General features: G+C 47.8%; 1 protein-coding gene across 1 annotated transcript; it reads right to left on the bottom strand.

Moving 5' to 3' along the window:
* Nucleotides 1–18,317: 18,317 nt before the first annotated feature.
* Nucleotides 18,318–19,030, bottom strand: CCDC70 (coiled-coil domain containing 70). Its single transcript, XM_024755635.1, has one exon. The coding sequence runs from the start codon at nucleotides 18,954–18,956 to the stop codon at nucleotides 18,318–18,320; it is 639 nt and encodes a 212-aa protein (XP_024611403.1). The 5' UTR covers nucleotides 18,957–19,030.
* Between the last annotated feature and the right edge of the window lie 448 nt (nucleotides 19,031–19,478).

Here is a 19,478-nt window from a genome sequence, read left to right as displayed (position 1 = left end):
TGAGCATTTTAGCCAAGCTGTGGGAGGACTCTCTCGCCTGGAAATTCTGCTGCTGCTATGTGTCTCTCAAATTTAAAACAGTCTCTGAAATGATAACAATTTCAATATTTACAACAAGAACCTTATATTTGTGTCATATACATCTCTCTCTCTCTCTCTCTCTCTCTCTCTCTCTTTCTCTCTCACACACACACACACACACACACACACACACACACCTCGAGCTGTATGGCTTGTTATATGCTTTGAACACCTTTTTTATTGACCAAACTGTCCTCGATGGCTCTGCTGCAGGGAGCTGGAGAATAAAGAAAGTCCGTCTGAAGCTTTCTTGTGTGCTGAGTTAGATTTCCCACAGGCTGGCTTTTCCTGGGATGTGGAATGTTGGACTTTTCCTATGCCGGTTGTGGTGAGGTGCCAGTGTTTGCTGAATGCTCCTAGAACTTTAACATACTTTGTTCTCCCTGATGAAAAGAGCTTCTCTAAAGCGGGCAGCATCCACAGAAAAGGGATGAGGTATAACTACAAAAAGGAGGAGGATCAGAGAACCCTTGAGAGAGACTCATGCCGAGAGTGTCCTGAGCCTCAGGGATCCTGTATTCTAATCTGAAAAGTGGAGAGAATTTTGTTTTTTTTTTTTTGGTACGCGGGCCTCTCATTGTTGTGGCCTCTCGCGCTGCGGAGCACAGGCTCCAGATGCGCAAGCTCAGCGGCTCCGCGGCATGTGGGATCCTCCCGGACCGGGGCACAAACCCGCGTCCCCTACATCGTCAGGCGGACTCTCAACCACTGCGCCACCAGGGAAGCCCAGAGAGAATATTTAACATCACAGGGTACTTTCAGATAATGTGTGTTAAGCATTCAACACGTAGGAAATACTCCATAGTGATAGTCATAAAGACGATTATTAACTGCCCTCTCAGCGGTTTTCCCTTTCCCCCCCATCCCAGGGCAGAGGATCAGGAAAGTGGGCAGTGGTGTAGGTGTCTAGCTGGGAGGGGTGTGGTGGGGAAGAGATTGCAGATGAAGAAATGCCGCCCCTGCCCCTCCTCGGGAGTTCTAGCTTCAACCCTGTTCTGCAGATCTCTGTGCCACTGTCCCCAGGTGGATCCCCTGGTGAACACTCCACTCCACCCCGTCCACCCATTTCCCCCCTGAGAATCTGACTTGAATCTTTTGTCTGGAGGCTCGATTTCCCAGCAGTTATCACAGCATGGGATCTTTACCTGCAGGGCGACCACTTCCACATGCCGAAGGATCCAGAAAACCACCTCCAGACACAGCTTCCCACCCCGAGACTGCAGCTGAAGGGGGCAGTGCTATCAGAGGCCATGCTGGTTATGGGTTGTCGGCCTCTCCCCTCAAACTGCCCCCAAGACCACAGGCATCTCAGCCAGGCCAACCCTGCTTTCTTTTCCTCAGAGTGGCTGTAACTACCATCCACACATTTGGGTTTGCTCTTTTGCCAATTTCTTAGTCCTTTCACGCCTTTTGAGAGGACACTACCAGTCATCCAATTCCCACCCTCCAGCTACCTGGAATTGGGGCTGGGCGGTAAATTACAGAGCCAAATGTGTGGCCATGTGACTCAGACTCGGCCAATCACCATCACCTCATCCTCAGCCACAGTAATTGGCTCTAGGGCTGAATACGTCACCCACACCCAGCGAATCAGAGCCCTTCTACGGAATTTCCGCCCTTTTTGTCTACTCTTTCATTTTGGCTCGTCCTGAACTGGGATGGCATCGAGCTGGGGTTACCTGAGCTCATGTCCTTGTCCCCTGACACGCGGGAAAAGGAGACCGACACCAAAAGAGAATATGCTGAGTCGTTGCTTTAGTTCTTGAATCCAGTGGTGCCTGAGGCCACTTCTGTAGCTGCCCTTTCAGTTACCTGAACCAGTAAGTTCCACACTCTGCTTAATGATTTGCGCTGTTTCTGTCATTTCTAACCTTTAAAGTTGTGATTAATACAAACGTGTTCCCCATGCAATTCCCCAGTGCAGGTGTTGATATGTCTCTATCCATTTAACCTCTGATAATAAACAAATGTTGGCTGGCCCCCCAGGTCTTTCAGGCTCTGTCCTGTGTGATGAACCCTTTCTTCTTCACTCTGCTTACAGCATTGCTGTCTTTGCCGTTCATTATTATTATTATTAAAGTCATATAAAGTTCTGATTGAAGATTTAACAAGTTGTTATCTGCAAAAGATAGCAAACTTCTTCAGGATGATGTTTACATTTTTAAAAACATCTCTTTCAAGATGACCTTCATTCTGAACACATATTCAATAAATAATAATATTAATTAAATAAGAAACATTTTTCCAAAACATAGAACCGAACCCACTGCCTCCTCTAAACAGTATCACATTCCCTGGTGATCAAACCCTTGGCTGGTGGTGATCATTGGATGCTCATATTCTTGGGGTGGAGTGGCTGAGCAGAGGCACATGTGGAAAAAAGCCAGAGGAAGAGATGTTTGCACAACTTCTCTAAAATGAAAATTGTCTTTGGAAAGCTCCGGTAAAGCACACGTTCGTTGTTGTTTTTCTGACTTGCTGCAGGACCAGAGTGATTGTGAGACAGCCGACCCTGGTTCAGCTGGAAGAAAGGAGCAGGGTCTGAGATGGGGGAAGGTCGGTGGCACAGAAAGAACCCATGGCTGAACCTTTGACGTCTTCTTGGTCTGTCTATGGAAAGCCAAAATTTTCTGATTTGAGATCCGTTTTTGCATCTACTTTCTTACTGAGGGAGACAGAGCTTTTGATGCATTTAATACAGGCAAATTCTTTTTAGATGGCCAAAACAATAGATACAATTTAAACTTTCTTGATCTCCTGAGCAAACATTTGAGAAATGCAAATAAGGCAGATTAAGCTAATCTCCACTCAAGAAGGTCTTCCTTGGTGGCCTTCCCTTCTGTGGACCTTTGGAGAAAGGAAGCCTTGTGCAAAGCTCCTGCCAGGGTGGCAAGATGGGTCGGTGTTTGCTGAGTGTGTGCCTACAATTATTTTTTATTTTAAAAAGTTTTTTGCCTACAATTCAAAGAGAAGGAAGGATGGGGAATTCCCTGGTGGTTAGGACTCTGTGCTTTCATTGCCAAGGGCGCGGGTTTGATCCCTGGTCTGGGAGCTAGGATCCCACAAGTCACATGGTGCGGCCAAAAACAAACAAACAAAAAATCCCAAACAAACAAAGAGAAGGAAGGGTGGACTTACACCGTTTGTCAGAGAATAGAAAGAGTTATGAACAGATTGCTGAGAACACTTACTGGGTTAATCCTATGTTTCAGTCTAGGTGCTGTCAAGAAAGGAGATCCCAGGGCAGGGAGTTTAGGAGAAGGAATTAATACAGCATGCTAGCTATAAAGGGTTGCAAGAGCTGAAATGGGGTGGAGGGATGTGAGGGGGTAGGGGCGGTGGAGGTAACCCAGAGATTAACAACTTCAGGAAGCTGCTACCACTCCTAGGACTAGAGGAACTGGAAGCTGGAACTATGGGGTAGGGGCTGCCTGAGGCCCCAGGGTTTTGGCTGCCCGGCTGGAGCTGCAGCTGGAAGGGGAAGGCCATGGTGGTGGTGGAGAGTGGGGAGGGAGAGAGCAGGGGCTGTGTGGCAGACCTGGGTCCAAGGAGGAAAAGTGGTCACTGCCAGAGATGCAGCCACTGCCCCAGGCAAGGCTGGAAAGGGGGGTGGCCAGGATGGGCTGGTGTATGCCAACTTCTCCCCTTCATTCACCCGTGCCTCCCACTGGCCCAACCTAATGGAAAGTGAGTGGGAACAGGAACCTGGAAACTTGGCCAGTCCCCAGCAATCTGAGAGGAACAGGGAAAGGGGATGGGCCTGAAAGCAAGTAAGCAGGTAAGCTGCTCACCTGTGCCAGCTATTTCCCTACCACATGAGTCTGGTGTACTGCGGGGGCTCAGCCGAGGTGAGGTGACAAATGCAGTGTTCTGGTGAGTGGAGGCTCCCCCTTCCAGGCTTCGGTGGACACAAACCAATAGATCTACAGATGGCTTATGGGAATAAAAACCCCGTTTCCCAAGCATGTCAGACCAATCCTGCTCACCCTCAGTTTTCCCACAGCCAGCAGCTGCTACAGGGACTCCGATGAGGCAGGAAAATGATATTCTTTTAGCTCCCCTCCCTGACCCAAATCTCTTTCACCCCTTCCACCTCTGGGCATGAAAATAAGACAGTATTTATCTTAAAAAAAAAAAAAAAGTCTGTATTGCCACTGGGAGAAAGCTAAATCCCTAAAAATGATTTTTGCATTACATGACTAATCCACCTGATTTTCAGAGTTTGGTTAGCCCAAGTTTACAAATATTTTTCAAAAATCATTGACCTTACAAAGCTTTTATTTGACTTTCAGGTCCATTTCATTGTCCCCTGCCCGACTCCTCAACAAGGATGATCAAGTTCACCCTCTCCCCCTCCAAATATTCTTTCCAAAAATGTTAATTGAGCACCTTCTAAAGGCTTGAAGCTAGGGATTTGAAGATAAATGAGACACCTGCCTCTTCCTCCTTCTGTTTCCCTGTAATGATAGTCGGCCCTCCTCCCCAAGCCACCACTGCAGAATCCTCTCTGCAGATGGCACCTCCCGAAGGAAAATGGCACACAAAGCAAGACACGGACACCTCAGTGCTACCACCCGCAACGTCCCTCCCCGCTCCCAACCCAGGGACCCTTGGGCACAGTCTTGGAATCCCTGGGCCTTTGCCAAGCAGATTTTGTAAACTCCTCTCCAGGGCAATCCAGAAAATAACATAAACTCCTTAGCAAAACTGTTGGGAGACAGAAAAAACATAAATTAGCCTTGCCGCAAACATTGCTAAATTTAAGATCTCTGTGCCCTTTGGCAAATCTGACAGCTGAGGCAAGAAATCCCTACGCACTAGACAAAGGCTTTGTGGGAAAGAATCAAATGAAATAATCAGTTTGAAAGTGGTTTGCAAACTGTCAGCTCTAAACGGATAGCGAGGTTTTTCCTTTGGTAATTTTCCTTCCTTGACGGAAATTTTGAAGAAGATTGAAGAGAAGGAGCATGAAAGAACATCACAGTGGGGGCTCTTGCTTTGATTTAAGCGGCTGAATGACCACTAGGTGACACATGCCAGTGAGTTCCACGTAGGCCCTAAACACAGGCTCATCACTTAGGTTCATGTCTGAACAGTGACCTGGCCACTTCCCTCTGTACAGCCCTCCTGAAAGAGACGCGGGCTCAGTGACACCTCCCCTGGGCCCTCACCTCCAAGCCAAGAGACATGACATGCACAGGATCTGTGAGACACAGATTCCTCTCTCTGTGAGACGCAGGCTTCTCCTGGAGTCTTCACAGACTCAAGTTCATACGGTTCTAAGATTCCTTCTTCTCCAGGTGGAGGACAGGACCTGGGAGGAGCAGTGGGGAAGAACGCCTCCCAAATCTAGTCTCTCTCCCCCAGTTTCTCTCTCTCCCAGCTCTTCCCTCTGGCCCAGGAAGTCTGTTGTGGTTTGTTTGTTTCTAAATCTGCCCTCATGCTCCCATACTGAAGGAGGACTGTATTTGTTTTTTCACTATATTGGGATTGCTATGTGGAGGTCGGAGTGGAGACTTTTTTCTTTGTTCTTTAACTTTGTACAACAAAAAGTATTACTTAAAAAAAAAAAATTCCCCTACGTGTATCATTACTTAATGTCTTGGACATCCCAGTCAGGTTCTAAAAAACCACCAATTCTTATTTCCAAATATTTTACTACTACAGCCCATGCCTCGGGGTGATAACATCCAGAGGAGGATAACAACTACAGCAGTCTCTTCAAGTATTTCAGTTGATTCTCAGTTCTTCTTTGTTCACAGCTCAGCGTAGAAGTCTTACTTCTTTTGGGGAGAAGGAATTGAATTTAAAAGTCAACAATCTAGGAGCTTCAGAATTATTGCAGCCGCCTACTACCTTCCAGAAATAAGCACCCACGAAGACTACAGACTCTGTTTTTTTTTCCTGCCTCTCTTTTTTAAATTGGGATATAGTTGTTTTACAAAGTGGTGCTTAGTTTCTACTGTACAGCGAAGTGGAGTTCCCTGTGCTATACAGCAGGTTCTTATTCGTTATCTATTTTATACATATTAGTGTATATATGTCAATCCCAATCTCCCAATTCATCCCACCGCCCACCCCCCAGACTCTGTTATTTATTACCCATATCTGTTCTATTACTAATGTTCTCAAATCAAATTTAAGCTTGAAAACAGCTTTGTTGACCTCCCATCCCCCCTCATTGCATGTTCAACGTGGCCAAGAAGCTACTTGGAGCACCAGACTCTGCTGTCAGTGAGGCTGTTGGCTGAGGCATCCATAATGACCTGATGCCCTGTTTATCCTTCCTTTTATTCTTTAGGAAGCCCTTCCTGACCCCCTTGTTGGGCTAAATGACCCTTCTCCACACTCCAAAGCACCCTCTATAAAGCTCTCTCTGAGATTGTATAACAATCTGTTGAAATTAAGTCTCACTCTCCTTAGTGCCTGGCACAAAACAGGTGATCTGAAATTCCTGATGGAAAGAGAAGGATTGTGTGTGTGGTGAGGCATGGGTGATGAGAAGATGAAGGACACATTTTTCATTTGCCTTTATACGCACTGCTGATCGTAGCTTCACCCATGTTCCAAGTCTTCTCTGAAGTTTAGAAATTTCTGATCATTGCATTCTCTGTTTGCAGGTTTGGGTGATGCAGGAACACCTTAGAGTCATCCCAGCAATGTTCCCAATCACTAATTTGATGGATTGCTTCTGTGAACAGTGGCAGGAGACAGCTTGTCCAGTTCCTGGTGGAGACAGCAAAACCTGTGGTCGCTCGCGAAGGTGAGGACTTTTTCAGGTTCAGGAAATAGAAATCACTTGAACTAATGTAAGTAAAAAGGAGAAAGTCTTGTAAGGACACCAGAGTATCTCGTAGAGCAGCCCAATCATGAAAAGTCAGGGACCAGAAAGCAGTGGGCTCCAAGGAACCCGGGGGTCCCTGTCCCTGGCTCTCACTCTGCTTCTCTCTGTGCTGCAGGCTGGTCGGCTCTGCTTCTCAGCCCGCATGAACAGGAGAACTCTTGAGTTTACAGCGTCTCTCTTCTGTCAGACCAAGGCTGGGGTGCTTACTGTCACCTGCTCTGGGAGACCCAGTTCTGCTCATAGCTCGCCTTTTGTAACTCCCATTTACCAAAGCAGTCGCAAAACTCAAAAATAATTCTAACAAGATTGAAAAATCGTAATTATAACAGTTTTGTTGGCTGGTATTTGTGATCCGTGGGGCTCGGGGCCTCTTTTGCCTAGCTAAGGGCGGTTTGCTTAAATTCCCAGAATCTCTGAGTAAATTCAGATCAACCCACTATTAGTACCAAAAACAAAACCAGGAAACCCAATGTTACCATTTTTATATAATGTCCTTTTAGAAATTCTCACTAACGCATTAAAACATTAAATAGAAGGGACACAAACATCATATTATATATAAATTTAATATATAACTAAGGAGGCTTCACATAGAGAAGGAAGAGTCATTTGATACATTGTGAAGGAATTCCTAATTGACAATTCAGAAGTATATCTTTGGCCCTGACCTCTCTCCATACACCAGATACTAATGTAATTCCATGTACGTTCAAGAGTTACACACTTAACAATGAGCTATTGGAGGGAGAAAAACCAGAAGAAAATAAAACTGAATATTTATCAAATCTGTATATGGAGGAGAACTTTTTTTTTTTTGGTTGCGTCAGGTCTTCATTGTGGCACGTGGGCTTCTCTCTAGTTGAGGCTTGCAAGCTCAGTAGTTGCAGCACGCGGGCTTAGATGCCTCACAGCATGTGGGATCTTAGTTCCCTGACCAGGGATCGAACCCACGTCCCCTGCATCAGAAGGCAGATTCTTTACCACTGAACCACCAGGGAAGTTCCGGAGGAGAAGTTTTTAAGTGTAAATTTTCCAGAAAAAAACACAGAAAAGCAAAAAACACAACTGCAAGTTTTTTAAAAATTAAGTGACCACAGTATAGCTGAAATAAAATCATAGAGCAGAACTTAAATAACACAGCCAACAGCAGGGTGGAAAAAGAATTTGCAGCAAACCAGACAGGAGTTAATATCTTTAGTCTGTACATACTTCATACAGGGGCTTCCCTGGTGGCGTGGATTAAGAATCTGCCTGCCAATGCCGGGGACACGGGTTCAAGCCATGGTCCAGAAGATCCCACATGTTGCGGAGCAACTAAGCCCGTGTGCCACAAGTACTGAGCCTGCGCTCTAGAGCCCACAGGCCACAACGACTGAGCCTGCGTGCCACAGCTACTGAAGCCCGTGCTCCACAACAAGAGAAGCCACCGCAATGAGAAGCCCGTGCACTGCAACAAAGAGTAGCCCCCGCTCGCCGCAACTAGAGAAAACTCACGTGCAGCAACGAAGACCCAACACAGCCAAAAATAAATAAAAATAAATAAATTTTAAAAAAAACTTCATACAAACTGATAGGAAAATTGCTTAAAATCCTGTAGTTTAATAAACAAAGGATGTGAACTGACAATCAACACAAAAGAGGAAGTAAAACTAGTAAACAGGCATTAGAAAATGTTTAGTCTCACAAGTCAAATTAATACAAATTTAAAATCCAGAACAAGGTCCCGTTTTTCACACATTTGCCTCTTTTTCTTTTTAATGGGAATACCCAAAGTTTTTGAGAAGGTAGAAAAACCAATGCCATTTATACAAGGCTGGTAAAATGATCAATTAATACAAACACTTCAGAAAATAATTTGGGGAAATTTACTCCTTGACTCACTATTTCTACTTCCTTGAGTCCATCTCCAACATAGGAACAAATATATTCATTGTAGTGATACTGATAAGGAAGAAAAATTTAAAACAAACATAAGGTTCAATGCTGGTAGAAGCACTTAGCAAATTATGTCCCATTCTCTCATGCACACAAACATTTACTGAGCACCTACTATCAGCCAGGGTCTGTGGAAGGAGTTGAAGAAACAAAGATGGACCAGGCAGATTCTCTGCCCTGCCTTACAGTGTAATGGGGCATATTACATGAGGTGGAGGGGAGAAGAAGTAGGGAGTCGACATTTATTGAGGAGCTTTGTGTTTGGCATTTTACACACATCACCACATTTCATCCTCTGAAGTCCTGAGCTGCATAGTCCTTAAGTGAGAGTAGAGAGGAGCCATACAGCGCCACTCGTACAGAGCCGGCCTGCGCTTCGTTCTTTCTCTCTTCCATTTCTGGTCCTCACTCTCTGCCTCTCAGATCAGCCCTGGGAACAATGGTGGGTGACAAGTTTTTGCTGGAAGAAGGGGCTTTAGCTTCAGAGCTCCCTGCCAACTAAATCTCTAATCCCCTGCAGGGTAGAAATTCTAGAGCCACCACCAGCTAAGAATTCCAAAGATTTTTCCTGTTAGCATCCCAAGGAATTGCTCTCTTCCTGCCCTGCCCTCCAGCTTGCATCTCAAACTCATCAGAGTATTCTGCCAACAAATGTTGCTCTTTTGACAGAATCCCATCTCCTGTAAACTAGTTGGGATTATAAATAGCAAAAGAAGTTTTCACATACAAAAACATGCCAGCAAACAGACAAAAACCTTTAATGGCTTTCCAATACCTAATAACAAACTTAGACACTTAACGTTGATTTTTTTCCAGACCCTTCGTTACCCACTTTCTCACCACCCGTTACTCCCTAAAACATCACCTCCATTCCATCACATTCCATTTAGTAAGCCACTTTGGAGCCAGTGACTCAATTTTAGAAATGAAAATATAAGACAACACAGTAATGAAATCAAACATGCAAATTTAACAGTAAATAATGAAAGTATGCAAACGATATGAAATGAAGTTAACTGAGTGTTACCCAAGACACGAATAGGGTAATCTTTGTAGCCTGTGTAAGTTGTTACATATGTAATGATTATTAAGAACCGGACAGGATTTCTGGTCCTCACACTTAAACTTAGTTTCAAACTGGTGACATGTATGCTAATGAAATGATTTCACGACTCCCTGGTTCCCAAACCTAAGGGGCCAACAGCGGTCTGATGACCACACTTTAAGTGAAAACCCAACAGGGAATTTCAAAAGGGAAGAGGTCATGGTAGAGTCTAGGGAGAATGTGGGAGATGTTCCAGAAGCCAATAGAACAATGCTCTGACAAGTGGTTTGGTCGCCCTCCTGCTCCCTTGTTTCCCGGAGGGCGTCCCCACCCCAGCCAGGAGAGTTGCAAAGAACAAACTGGAGGAGGGTCCGGGGATGAGGATGAAAAAGAAGTAGAGAAGCCCCAACTTAGAAGAAGAGATCTGGGCTAGGAAGCAGCAGCCCAGGTGACCAAAGGCAGACCTGAAAAGCAGCTAGAACAGAATTGCCTTGGGCTAAACACCCAAGGTGGAGGAAGGACAGGGCTGAAGGTAAAAGGCTTTGGTTTTGGAGTTGGGGTCTAAATAGATCTTTGTGGCTGAGGAGGAAGAGACGGGGCTCATTCCCTGGGGCCTTCAGTGAGGGGTGTCCTGGGTGCCAGCCGAGTCTCACCAGGAGACTGTTCGTGGGCATTGGAGAGGCGTGTGGTTACCCCAGGTCAGCAACTCCTGCAAGGAGGTTCTTTCCTCCCAATTCTCTCTCTCCAGCTAGACACCCCCCCACCATGGAGCCACAGCCTCCCATCACCCTGAACCAGGTCAAATCCCCCAGGGACACTCGGGCCAAGAAAGGTCCCCTGGGCCATGTCAGAATTTGGTTGATACTCTGCTGCGTTTGGAGAGGGACAGGTGGTAGAGAGTCAAGGGAACTGTCATTAGAATATCTTCGTGGTGATGCTTCGTGTGTGTGTGTGTGTGTGTGTGTGTGTATGTGCGTGTGTGGCAGGCGGTAGAGGGGGCTTGCCATCAAAACCAGGTCATTGGTCATCCCTGGTGGTGCAGTGGTTGAGAGTCCGCCTGCCAATGCAGGGGACACGGGTTCGTGCCCCGGTCCGGGAAGATCCCACATGCCGCGGAGCGGCTGGGCCTGTGAGCCATGGCTGCTGGGCCTGCGTGTCCGGAGCCTGTGCTCCGCAACGGGAGAGGCCACAACAGTGAGAGGCCCGCGTACCACAAAAAAACAAAAACAAAACAAACCAGGTCATTCACTGATGAGAGTTCTTAAGATATAAGGAATATGTTAAGATCAGCTTGACTCTTTTTTTAAAATTTATTTATTTTATGTATTTATTTTTGGCTGCGTTGGGTCTTCGTTGCTGCGCGCGGGCTTTTTCTAGTTGCAGCGAGTGGGGGCTACTCTTCGTTGCAGTGCACGGGTGTCTCATTGCGGTGGCTTCTCTTGTTGCAGAGCATGGGGTCTAGGCGCACTGGCTTCAGTAGTTGTGGTGCGTGGGCTCAGTAGTTGTGGCTCACGGGCTCTAGAGAGCAGGCTCAGTAGTTGTGGCGCACGGGGTTAGTTGCTCTGCGGCATGTGGGATCTTCCCAGACCAGGGCCCGAACCCGTGTCCCCTCCATTGGCAGGTGGATTCTTAACCACTGCGCCACCAGGGAAGTCCCCAAGATCTGCTTAACTTTTTACGTGGCTGAAGAATGCCCATCTGGTCCATTGGAAGAGCTTTCTGCCTTAGCTGTTTTAAGGGAAAGGCTTCTGGGAGTGCCCACCGAATGGGGCCATTTGAATTTAGTTGACAAAAGCTTGGGTTCTGGAGCAGAGACAACCTGGCTTCAAATCCCCATTCTACCTCTTATTGATTGTGTCACCCTGGACTCCCTGTGCTCAATTTCCTCATTTGTAATTGAAGCTAATACTGGTGCTACCTCACCAGGTTGTGGTGAGGATTAACTGAGATGTAACGCATGCAGTGGGCAGCGCTTAGATCAGTGCCTAAAGCCGAATGAGCTCTCAACCAACATCAGCAAGCGTTCTCTCTTCTCAGGGCTCAGCTGTGTCTTTTGCCTGCATTGATTAGGAAAATGTAGATCTAGAACTAGTTAAACCAGCATCGCATTTTGTTGCTAAGCAACCAGCTCTGAGTTCTGCAGAAAGTGCAGCTCGGTGTGCAGTGACCCCCTAGCAATTGAGCCCCAGTCAGGCTGTTGGTAAGCATTGTTTTATGTTACCCAAGGCTCATTTCAAGTGTGGAGGAGGAGGGAGGCATGCATAGACAGCACAGTCCTAAAGCATGAGCAAAACCAGTCTTTCCAGCTGGAGGGGCTCACAATGGGCAAAAAAAGAAAAGAAGTGATGATGTGTGCTTGCACCCACCTGCTGGAGGGAGAGAAATCACCCATATGATTTCCCCTTCTCTGGGGTGAAAGCGATTGTCATACATCTTCAGTGTCGTATCCTCTGTAGAACAACGGAGTATCTCTTCTTCACCTCTTGGGGTCTGGGGTTGCATGGCCTGAGTGGGAACCTGGATATGTGGTTCCAGGCTGAGAAGGGGCAGGGCTGGAAGCACCTACAGCCATCCACATTCCTCCCCTCAGGGAAGTCAGGGGTCAGGGCCACTGACTTCATGGGAGGTGTTCTCCCCTCATTCTTTCATTCACTCATTCATCTATATCATTAAACATGTATTGAGTACTAAGTGCCCAAGATTTGCTAAGCACTGAGAATAAAGCCTAAAGTGGGACAGTTACTCTCCATCTTGTCCTGGTACTTAGTTAAAAAAACAAAACAACACACTCTAGCTAGTTTATCAAAGTATTTATTGAAAGATAATAGGTTGCTTACAGAATCTCCCCAATAGTCAGAGAACTGGGGCTGGTGGCTACGCAGCTAGGCACGTTGCCCAGAACACTGTTCTGAATCACCCCAGATGAGCTCCTGTCATCCCTGTAGTTGGGCTTTGGGCTTTGAGGCTCATGCCGCTGTGCCAGACAGGGACCCTTCTGCCGGGGCCTCAGCTCTGCTGTCTCTAAGAACTCGTTTCCTGCCACTGTCACATGATGACCTCTGCCTGGCATCTTTTTCTTCACTGAAGTCCGGCATGGATGAGAGTGATTGGTGGAGCCTGGGTCGCATGTGTGAGCCATGGTTGCAAGGGAGGCTGGGAAATAAATTTCTGACCTTCCCTTATAAGGTGAGAAATTCCCCAGACATAAGAAGGGTATTCCAAAGGTGTTGGGATCCTGGGATTCAGGGATCCCAGGGCAGCCACAAAGCCTTCAGACATGCATTGTCTATGCCCTCCTAACCTTTACAGTTTTCTGGAGGATTCAGGCAAATACACCAGAGGGGACAGCCCAGAGTGACCAGGGCGGGTACAGGTGCGAGAGGGACCACAGAAGGATCCACACCCAGCGTCAGGGAAGGCAACCTAGGGCAAGTGATACGAGGCTGATCCTTGATGGACGAGTGTGAGCTTATCAGCAAAGGTGAAGGGTGAGGGAAGGAGAACCCTTCTGATTACAGGTGTGACCGATGCAAGCGCTCAGATTCACTAAGGAGGTCAAGTTCAGGGAAGGAGAGACATTCTGGGTGGCTGGAGAAAGGATGGGGCTGATGTAGGCAAAAGTGCGAGAAACACTGCTCTAAATAATATGCTTGTGTCACCTGCTTTTTGCATTTTAATTTTAGGCATTATATACTGACTTCTCACGATCAGAAAAGAAGGCAGGTTTCCCATCCCCCCTCTTATTCTAATATTGTGTATTGTAATTTTGGATAGATCACAGTCAGTGTTTACATTTACCTAACTGTGTGAATGCTCTTCACGGCCACACGAGCAGCATTCTACTGCTGTTTTCCCTTTTCTGCCCACGTCTTTGTTTCACGTTCCTGTACAACTATTGCTTTCTTCCAGTTGCTCAGTTTTCTCCCTACTCAACAGTTAGTTATTTACCCTCAGACTCTCCCCCAGCAGTGTTAATATCCTCTCAATCCGTTCAGTCACTTTAAGTATTCCACCAATTTCATCTTTTTTTTTCACATCTTTATTGGAGTATAATTGCGTTACAATGTTGTGTTAGTTTCTGCTGTACAACAAAGTGAATCAGTTATACGTATACATATATCCCCATATCTCCTCCCTCTTGCGTCTCCCTCCCAGAATGCTGGCTTGGCTGCCAGCATTTTGGGAACTGAGTGGAGAAAAAATGGTGTGTGTGTGTGTGTGTGTGTGTGTGTGTGTGTGTGTGTGTGTGTGTGTGAGAGAGAGAGAGAGAGAGAGAGAGAGAGAGAGGGAGAGTGAGAGAGAGAGAGAGAGAGATTAATCTATTACTGCATAACAGACTACTCCAAAACCTTGGGTACAAAAATTTTATCATCTCAGAGTTTCTGTGGGTTAGAAATTCCAGGACAGCTTAACTGGATGGTTCTGGCCCAGGTCTCTCATGAGGTCACAGTGAGATATGGGCTGGGTCCAAAGTCATCTACCTGGGTCCGGAGGTTCTGCTTCCAAAGTGGCTCACTTACATTCCTGGCAAGTTACTGGTTGTCTGCAGGAGGCCTCATTTCCTCCCCATGTGTCCTCATGACATGACAGCAGCCTTACCTAGAGTGAGTGATTTAAGAGAGAGCAAGGCAGAGCTGTAATGTCTTTTATGACCTCGTCTCAGCAGTCATACTCTGTCATTGTCCACAATACCCCATTGGTTACACAGATCAGCCCTTTTCAGTGTGGGAGGCGACTGCCCCAGGGCATGCATACCAGGAGGGCAGATCCACTGGGAGCCACCTTAGAGGTTGGCGACCACTAGGGATGGGTGGGGTGTCTCAGCGCTTTTCAGGTATATCTTCACTCTTCAGCCATTTTTAGCAAGGTATCACCATCTTCAGCTAGACCTGATATCTCTAGTTCTAAGACCCTGAGTTTTGTCCTCTTCAAAGAGTAAATCTCCAACCTCCTACATAATGGAGGAGCAACAGCCTCCGGCTATACTGAGTTGGGGAGAGGACCTAGGAGTTTGCTTCTTAAAAAGACTTTCATCTGGTCTTCCCGTTATTAGCTCCACCTTTACCTATGCCTCAGGAAGTATTTGACCTGCTAATTCCTATGTCTTTCTGGAGGAAGGTGGCTCTGCAGTGTGAATTGGGCTGGTCCTTGTCTCACCCCCTGCCCCCCGCCAGTTGAAAATTCAGCTGTGTTTCTGCTAAGTCAGCTCCATTCATCCATCTGCTTTTCTGCTTTCAAAATGTTGGTTGCTACTGGCTTCTCTCCTATTCTTTGTTCTTGTGGATTTCCGTCTTTTTAACAATCTCTTTACCGTGTTTTACTGGGATTTTGGGAGGGAGTAGAAGCTGGTGAATGCATTTGTATGTGATCTTTAACTGGAAATCCCTTCCTCTTCCCTTTTCATCCCTGCTTCTTCTGGGCTACATCTTACCCCAAGTCAAGACAGAGAAGGGCTTTAAGGAGATCACTGAGGGGCTTAAAATATGGCACCTAAAGTTTGGGTAACATGGTGGTCTGAGTCATGCCTGAGAAATTCAAAGTGAGGAGCTGGCCAAACAGCCAGTGGCAACAGAGTAGAGAGCCCTGGGTTTGCTAATGAGGAAATAGGGCTTCCTGGTAGACCACCTGTTGTTAGAGGATTGGTCAGTCCTTCCCTCCTTGGCCCTCTACTTCTGGATAAAAGTGAGACATGAAGTTGTTCCAGAGGTTTGATTGTGGTGGGTATCACATGGCGACCGACAGCAAGGCTCTAGAGGTCGGCTGTCCTGGGGCCCCCCGGGTAGCGCTCTATCAGTCAGGGTTCTCCAGAGAAACAGAGTCCAGGAGTACCGTGTCCCCACCACCCTAGTGGTAGCCGACCTCCAAGTCGCTGGCAACTGCAGGTAGCCAGTGGAAGCTGGGACAGTGGCATGGGATGGGTTCTCCCTCAGAGACCCCGGAGAGACCCAGCACCGCCAACAGCGCGATCCGCAGCTACGAGCGAATACATTTTGGTTGTTTGTGGTAATTTGTGAGGGCAGCCCTAGGAAACTCATACAGTCATATTCTGGTAAATGATGGAGGTAACACTGGCTCCTGTCGGAGCCATAAGCTAAGTCCGTTTCATCCCTGTCGGACCCTAAGCTAAGTCCGTTTCACCAGTTCATGCTACTTATATGACTATTAGCAGTAATCAGTTATACATGACCCTTTGTTCTTCTGGTTCTGAATTAGATGTTAAAACTATGTCACAAGTCCCAAAGATGAGCTAGGCACGTCACGCTGGGATGCACTGGTGTGTTCACCACTGAGACCTAAGAGGACAGAGCTGGAACAGTGGACATGTATATCAGTTGGCTGGAAGAAGGGTGGACTCACAGAGGGACCCACCTGTCCTCCTCCAGTCCTTCACATGGCAGCTGTCTCTCCCAGTGCTTTCTGTGGGATGCTGTTGGGGGAGGGAAATGCACATTCCCAGTTCCTGCCTCCACCTGGTTTACATTTCTTTGGGCTTAAGGTCAACAATCTGTTTGCTTTTGTTTGGGGCAGAACCCCTGGAACTGCTGAATCTGCAGCTCTTGCTGCACTGGGGTTCCCACCATCCTGCACACCATCCACTGGACAGGTCTCCTTGCATGAGGGCCCCTAGCTGTCTCCCCTTGAAATCTGATTCTCTACACCAGCATCTCATTCCCTCCGCTTCTGACGCCTTTGCTCAGGGGCCTGCTGGGAGCTGAGGATGCAAAACTCGGTCTGTGGCAAAGGAGAAAGCGGCTCCCAGCGCCCTGGCCCTGACTCAGTCCTGAGGATCAGAGGCCTACCACGGAGCACCAGTCCTGAGGATCAGAGGCCTAGCACGGAGCACCAGTCCTGAGGGTCAGAGGCCTAGTACGGAGCACCAGTCCTGAGGGTCAGAGGCCGAGCACAGAGCACCAGTCCTGAGGTCAGAGGCCGAGCACGGAGCACCAGTCCTGAGGATCAGAGGCCTAGCACGGGGCACCAGCTTTCTCAGAGTGACACGGAGCCATGGAGACTGCTCTTGGAGTTGGCCCACTCTCCTGTACCTGGACGTCTGCTCAGCACACCTAGGCGGACCCTGTCCCCTCCTTGCCCTGTTTCTCGACCGCCACCCCAAACCACAGTGAAATCTCCAAGTGCTTTAGGCTCATCCAGCCCTGATGCCGTCATTGGCTGAGCTACTCTAAAGCCACATCCCATGACCCGGCTGTGTTAGAAAAGGAGTGGGACCAATGGGCAGACGATGTGAGCTCTGGTCCTGGACCTTCCATTTGCTACCTGCCTGGCCATGTGCAGCCCCTCTGCTTTTCCAGGTCTCTGTTTCCTCACCTGTACAATGGGTTTATGTACCTTCCCTGTCAACCCGCAGAGTTGTGGTGAAGCTTACATGAGTTGGCAGATGTGAACGTGCTTATCAAATAGTAAGGGATGCACAAAGGCAAAGTAAGTTGCTGCGTGCATGACAGTGAGGGCCAGGCCCAAGAAAAGGGGAAGCAGGCGATGTTGGCCTTGACATTTCTTTCTGCCCACATTCTGGTCCCTTCGATATCAATGCCCATATGGATGGTCTAATCCCAGAGGAGAAGTTAGGCATGTAAGTTGCTGACCACATTAGTGTACATTCATTTAATGTACTACCTCCCTGGGGCATTTTAATTTTAAGTGAATGGAATGAGGGAAACACAAAGGAGGGAACTGATAATGCAGAAATACAGGTATGTGAGACCTGCGTGAATGGGAGCATCGGGGCAGGGAGGTCTCCCTGACACCTCCCAGATGGCCCTGCCTGGTCCACAGGACTCCGTCAGGGAAGGGCAGTGCTCTTGTGGGCGGAGCTCTAGAGCCTTAGCCTAATGGCACGCCCCTTTCTCACGCTACGGTGAATGGGCAGTTGAGAAGTTTGGTGGAAACCTGGATCCGTGAGTGAGTGAGTTGGGGGGAATGCTGCCTCTGTGTTCTAAATGGCCTGCCAGGTGAGGACAAACCACAGATGAATTGTTAACAGTGCTGCAGCCTTTTCTGGGAAGCTGTCAGCCCGCTCCCAGCCTCCAAGACTGCCCAGAGTGGAGGAGAAATGACTGCCCCACAGCTCTGCAGAGGCAGAGATATTTCCGCCCCCTGTCCCTACGTGTCTCTTGCTGGCATTGCCCTCACCCCCATCCCCGTTCTGACTCTTCAGGAGAGTCCAGGGTCTCCACTTACACCCACCCACACATGCCGTGCTCACGGGGAGCTGCTCACGGAACCAAGCTCTGTGGACAGCAGTGCAGCCTGGAGGACGGGAGTACGACCTCTGAGAATCACAAAACCTGAAAAAATGCAGCTGGGCTCCTTACAGAAGTTGGTTTTCCAGACCTCTCCTCAGAACTTTATTAGATCTTTTGGAGACAGGAGACAAATAAGAGCATATTTTCTTCAGCACATGGGGTCACCCCAGACTCGAGTCCCAATCCAGCAGTGTGGACCCCCCAGCCCTTCGTCTCCTGTGCCCATGATGTTGCGGTGCCCCCCTGCTAGCCTCTGCTCCTCCACAGCCTGAGCACCCCCTTCCACCCAGAGGGCCTTCTCCTCCTCCAGGAGGGCGCTTTCCTCCTCCCACAGGGCCTTTTCTTCCCCCCACAGCGCCTTGTCCTCCTGAAGGAGGTTCCTGTCTCTTTCCCACACGGCATTGTCCTCCTTCCAGAAGGCCTTATCTTCCTTCCAGAAGATTCGGTACTTTTCCCAAAAGGCTTTCTCTTCTTCCCAGAAAGATTTTTCCATTTCCCAGAAGGCTTTTTCCTCTTTCCAGAAGGTTTTCTCCTCTTCCCAGAAAGGTCTCTCCCCTTCCCAAATGCCCAAGATCTGGCCCCTGAAAGCGCAGATCTTGCCACAGAAATTCCGCATCTCTTCCCTGAAGCCTTCTATCTTCTCACGGAAATGTCTCATCTCTTCCCGAAACACCTTTTCTTCCTGCAGCTTGTGGATTCGTTTCTTCTGGCGAGTGCTGGATGAGGAGGCCACCAGTGAGTGGAAGCAGGCGAGCTCCATCCACTTGCTCACCTTGAAGGGAAACATTGTCTTGGTCAGCCAGGGTGGTGGGGTGACTGTGACGGAGGACAGGGCTGCTGGCCAAGTCCAGGCCAGCTGGTCCAACCCTGTGAGGGCACCAGAGAGAACATGTCCCTTGAGTATCACATCCCAGAGCGCAAGCCCTGGAGTCTGTGCCATTACTGGGAATGATTTTTTAATCTTACAGTTTTTTTTTTTACATATACATGTATCTATTCTCTTTCAAATTCTTTTCCCATTTAGGTTACTACAGAGTATTGAGTTTAGTTCCTTGTGCTATACAGTAGGTCCTTGTTGGTTATGTATTTTATATATAGCAGTGTGTACATGTCAATCCCAAACTCCCAATCTAACCCTTCCCCTCACCCTTCACCCCTGGTAACCATAAGTTCGTTCTCTAAGTCTGTGAGTCGGTTTCTGTTTTGTAAATAAGTTCATTTGTATCATTTTGTAAAGATTCCACATGTGAGCAATATCGTATGATATTTGTCTTTCTCTGTCTGACTTACTTCACTTAGAATGGTAATC

The sequence above is a fragment of the Neophocaena asiaeorientalis genome, unplaced genomic scaffold (genome assembly GCF_003031525.2).
Source record: "Neophocaena asiaeorientalis asiaeorientalis breed wild unplaced genomic scaffold, Neophocaena_asiaeorientalis_V1.1 scaffold59, whole genome shotgun sequence".
NCBI lineage: Eukaryota > Metazoa > Chordata > Mammalia > Artiodactyla > Phocoenidae > Neophocaena > Neophocaena asiaeorientalis.
This window is presented reverse-complemented; position numbering and strand designations above follow the sequence as displayed.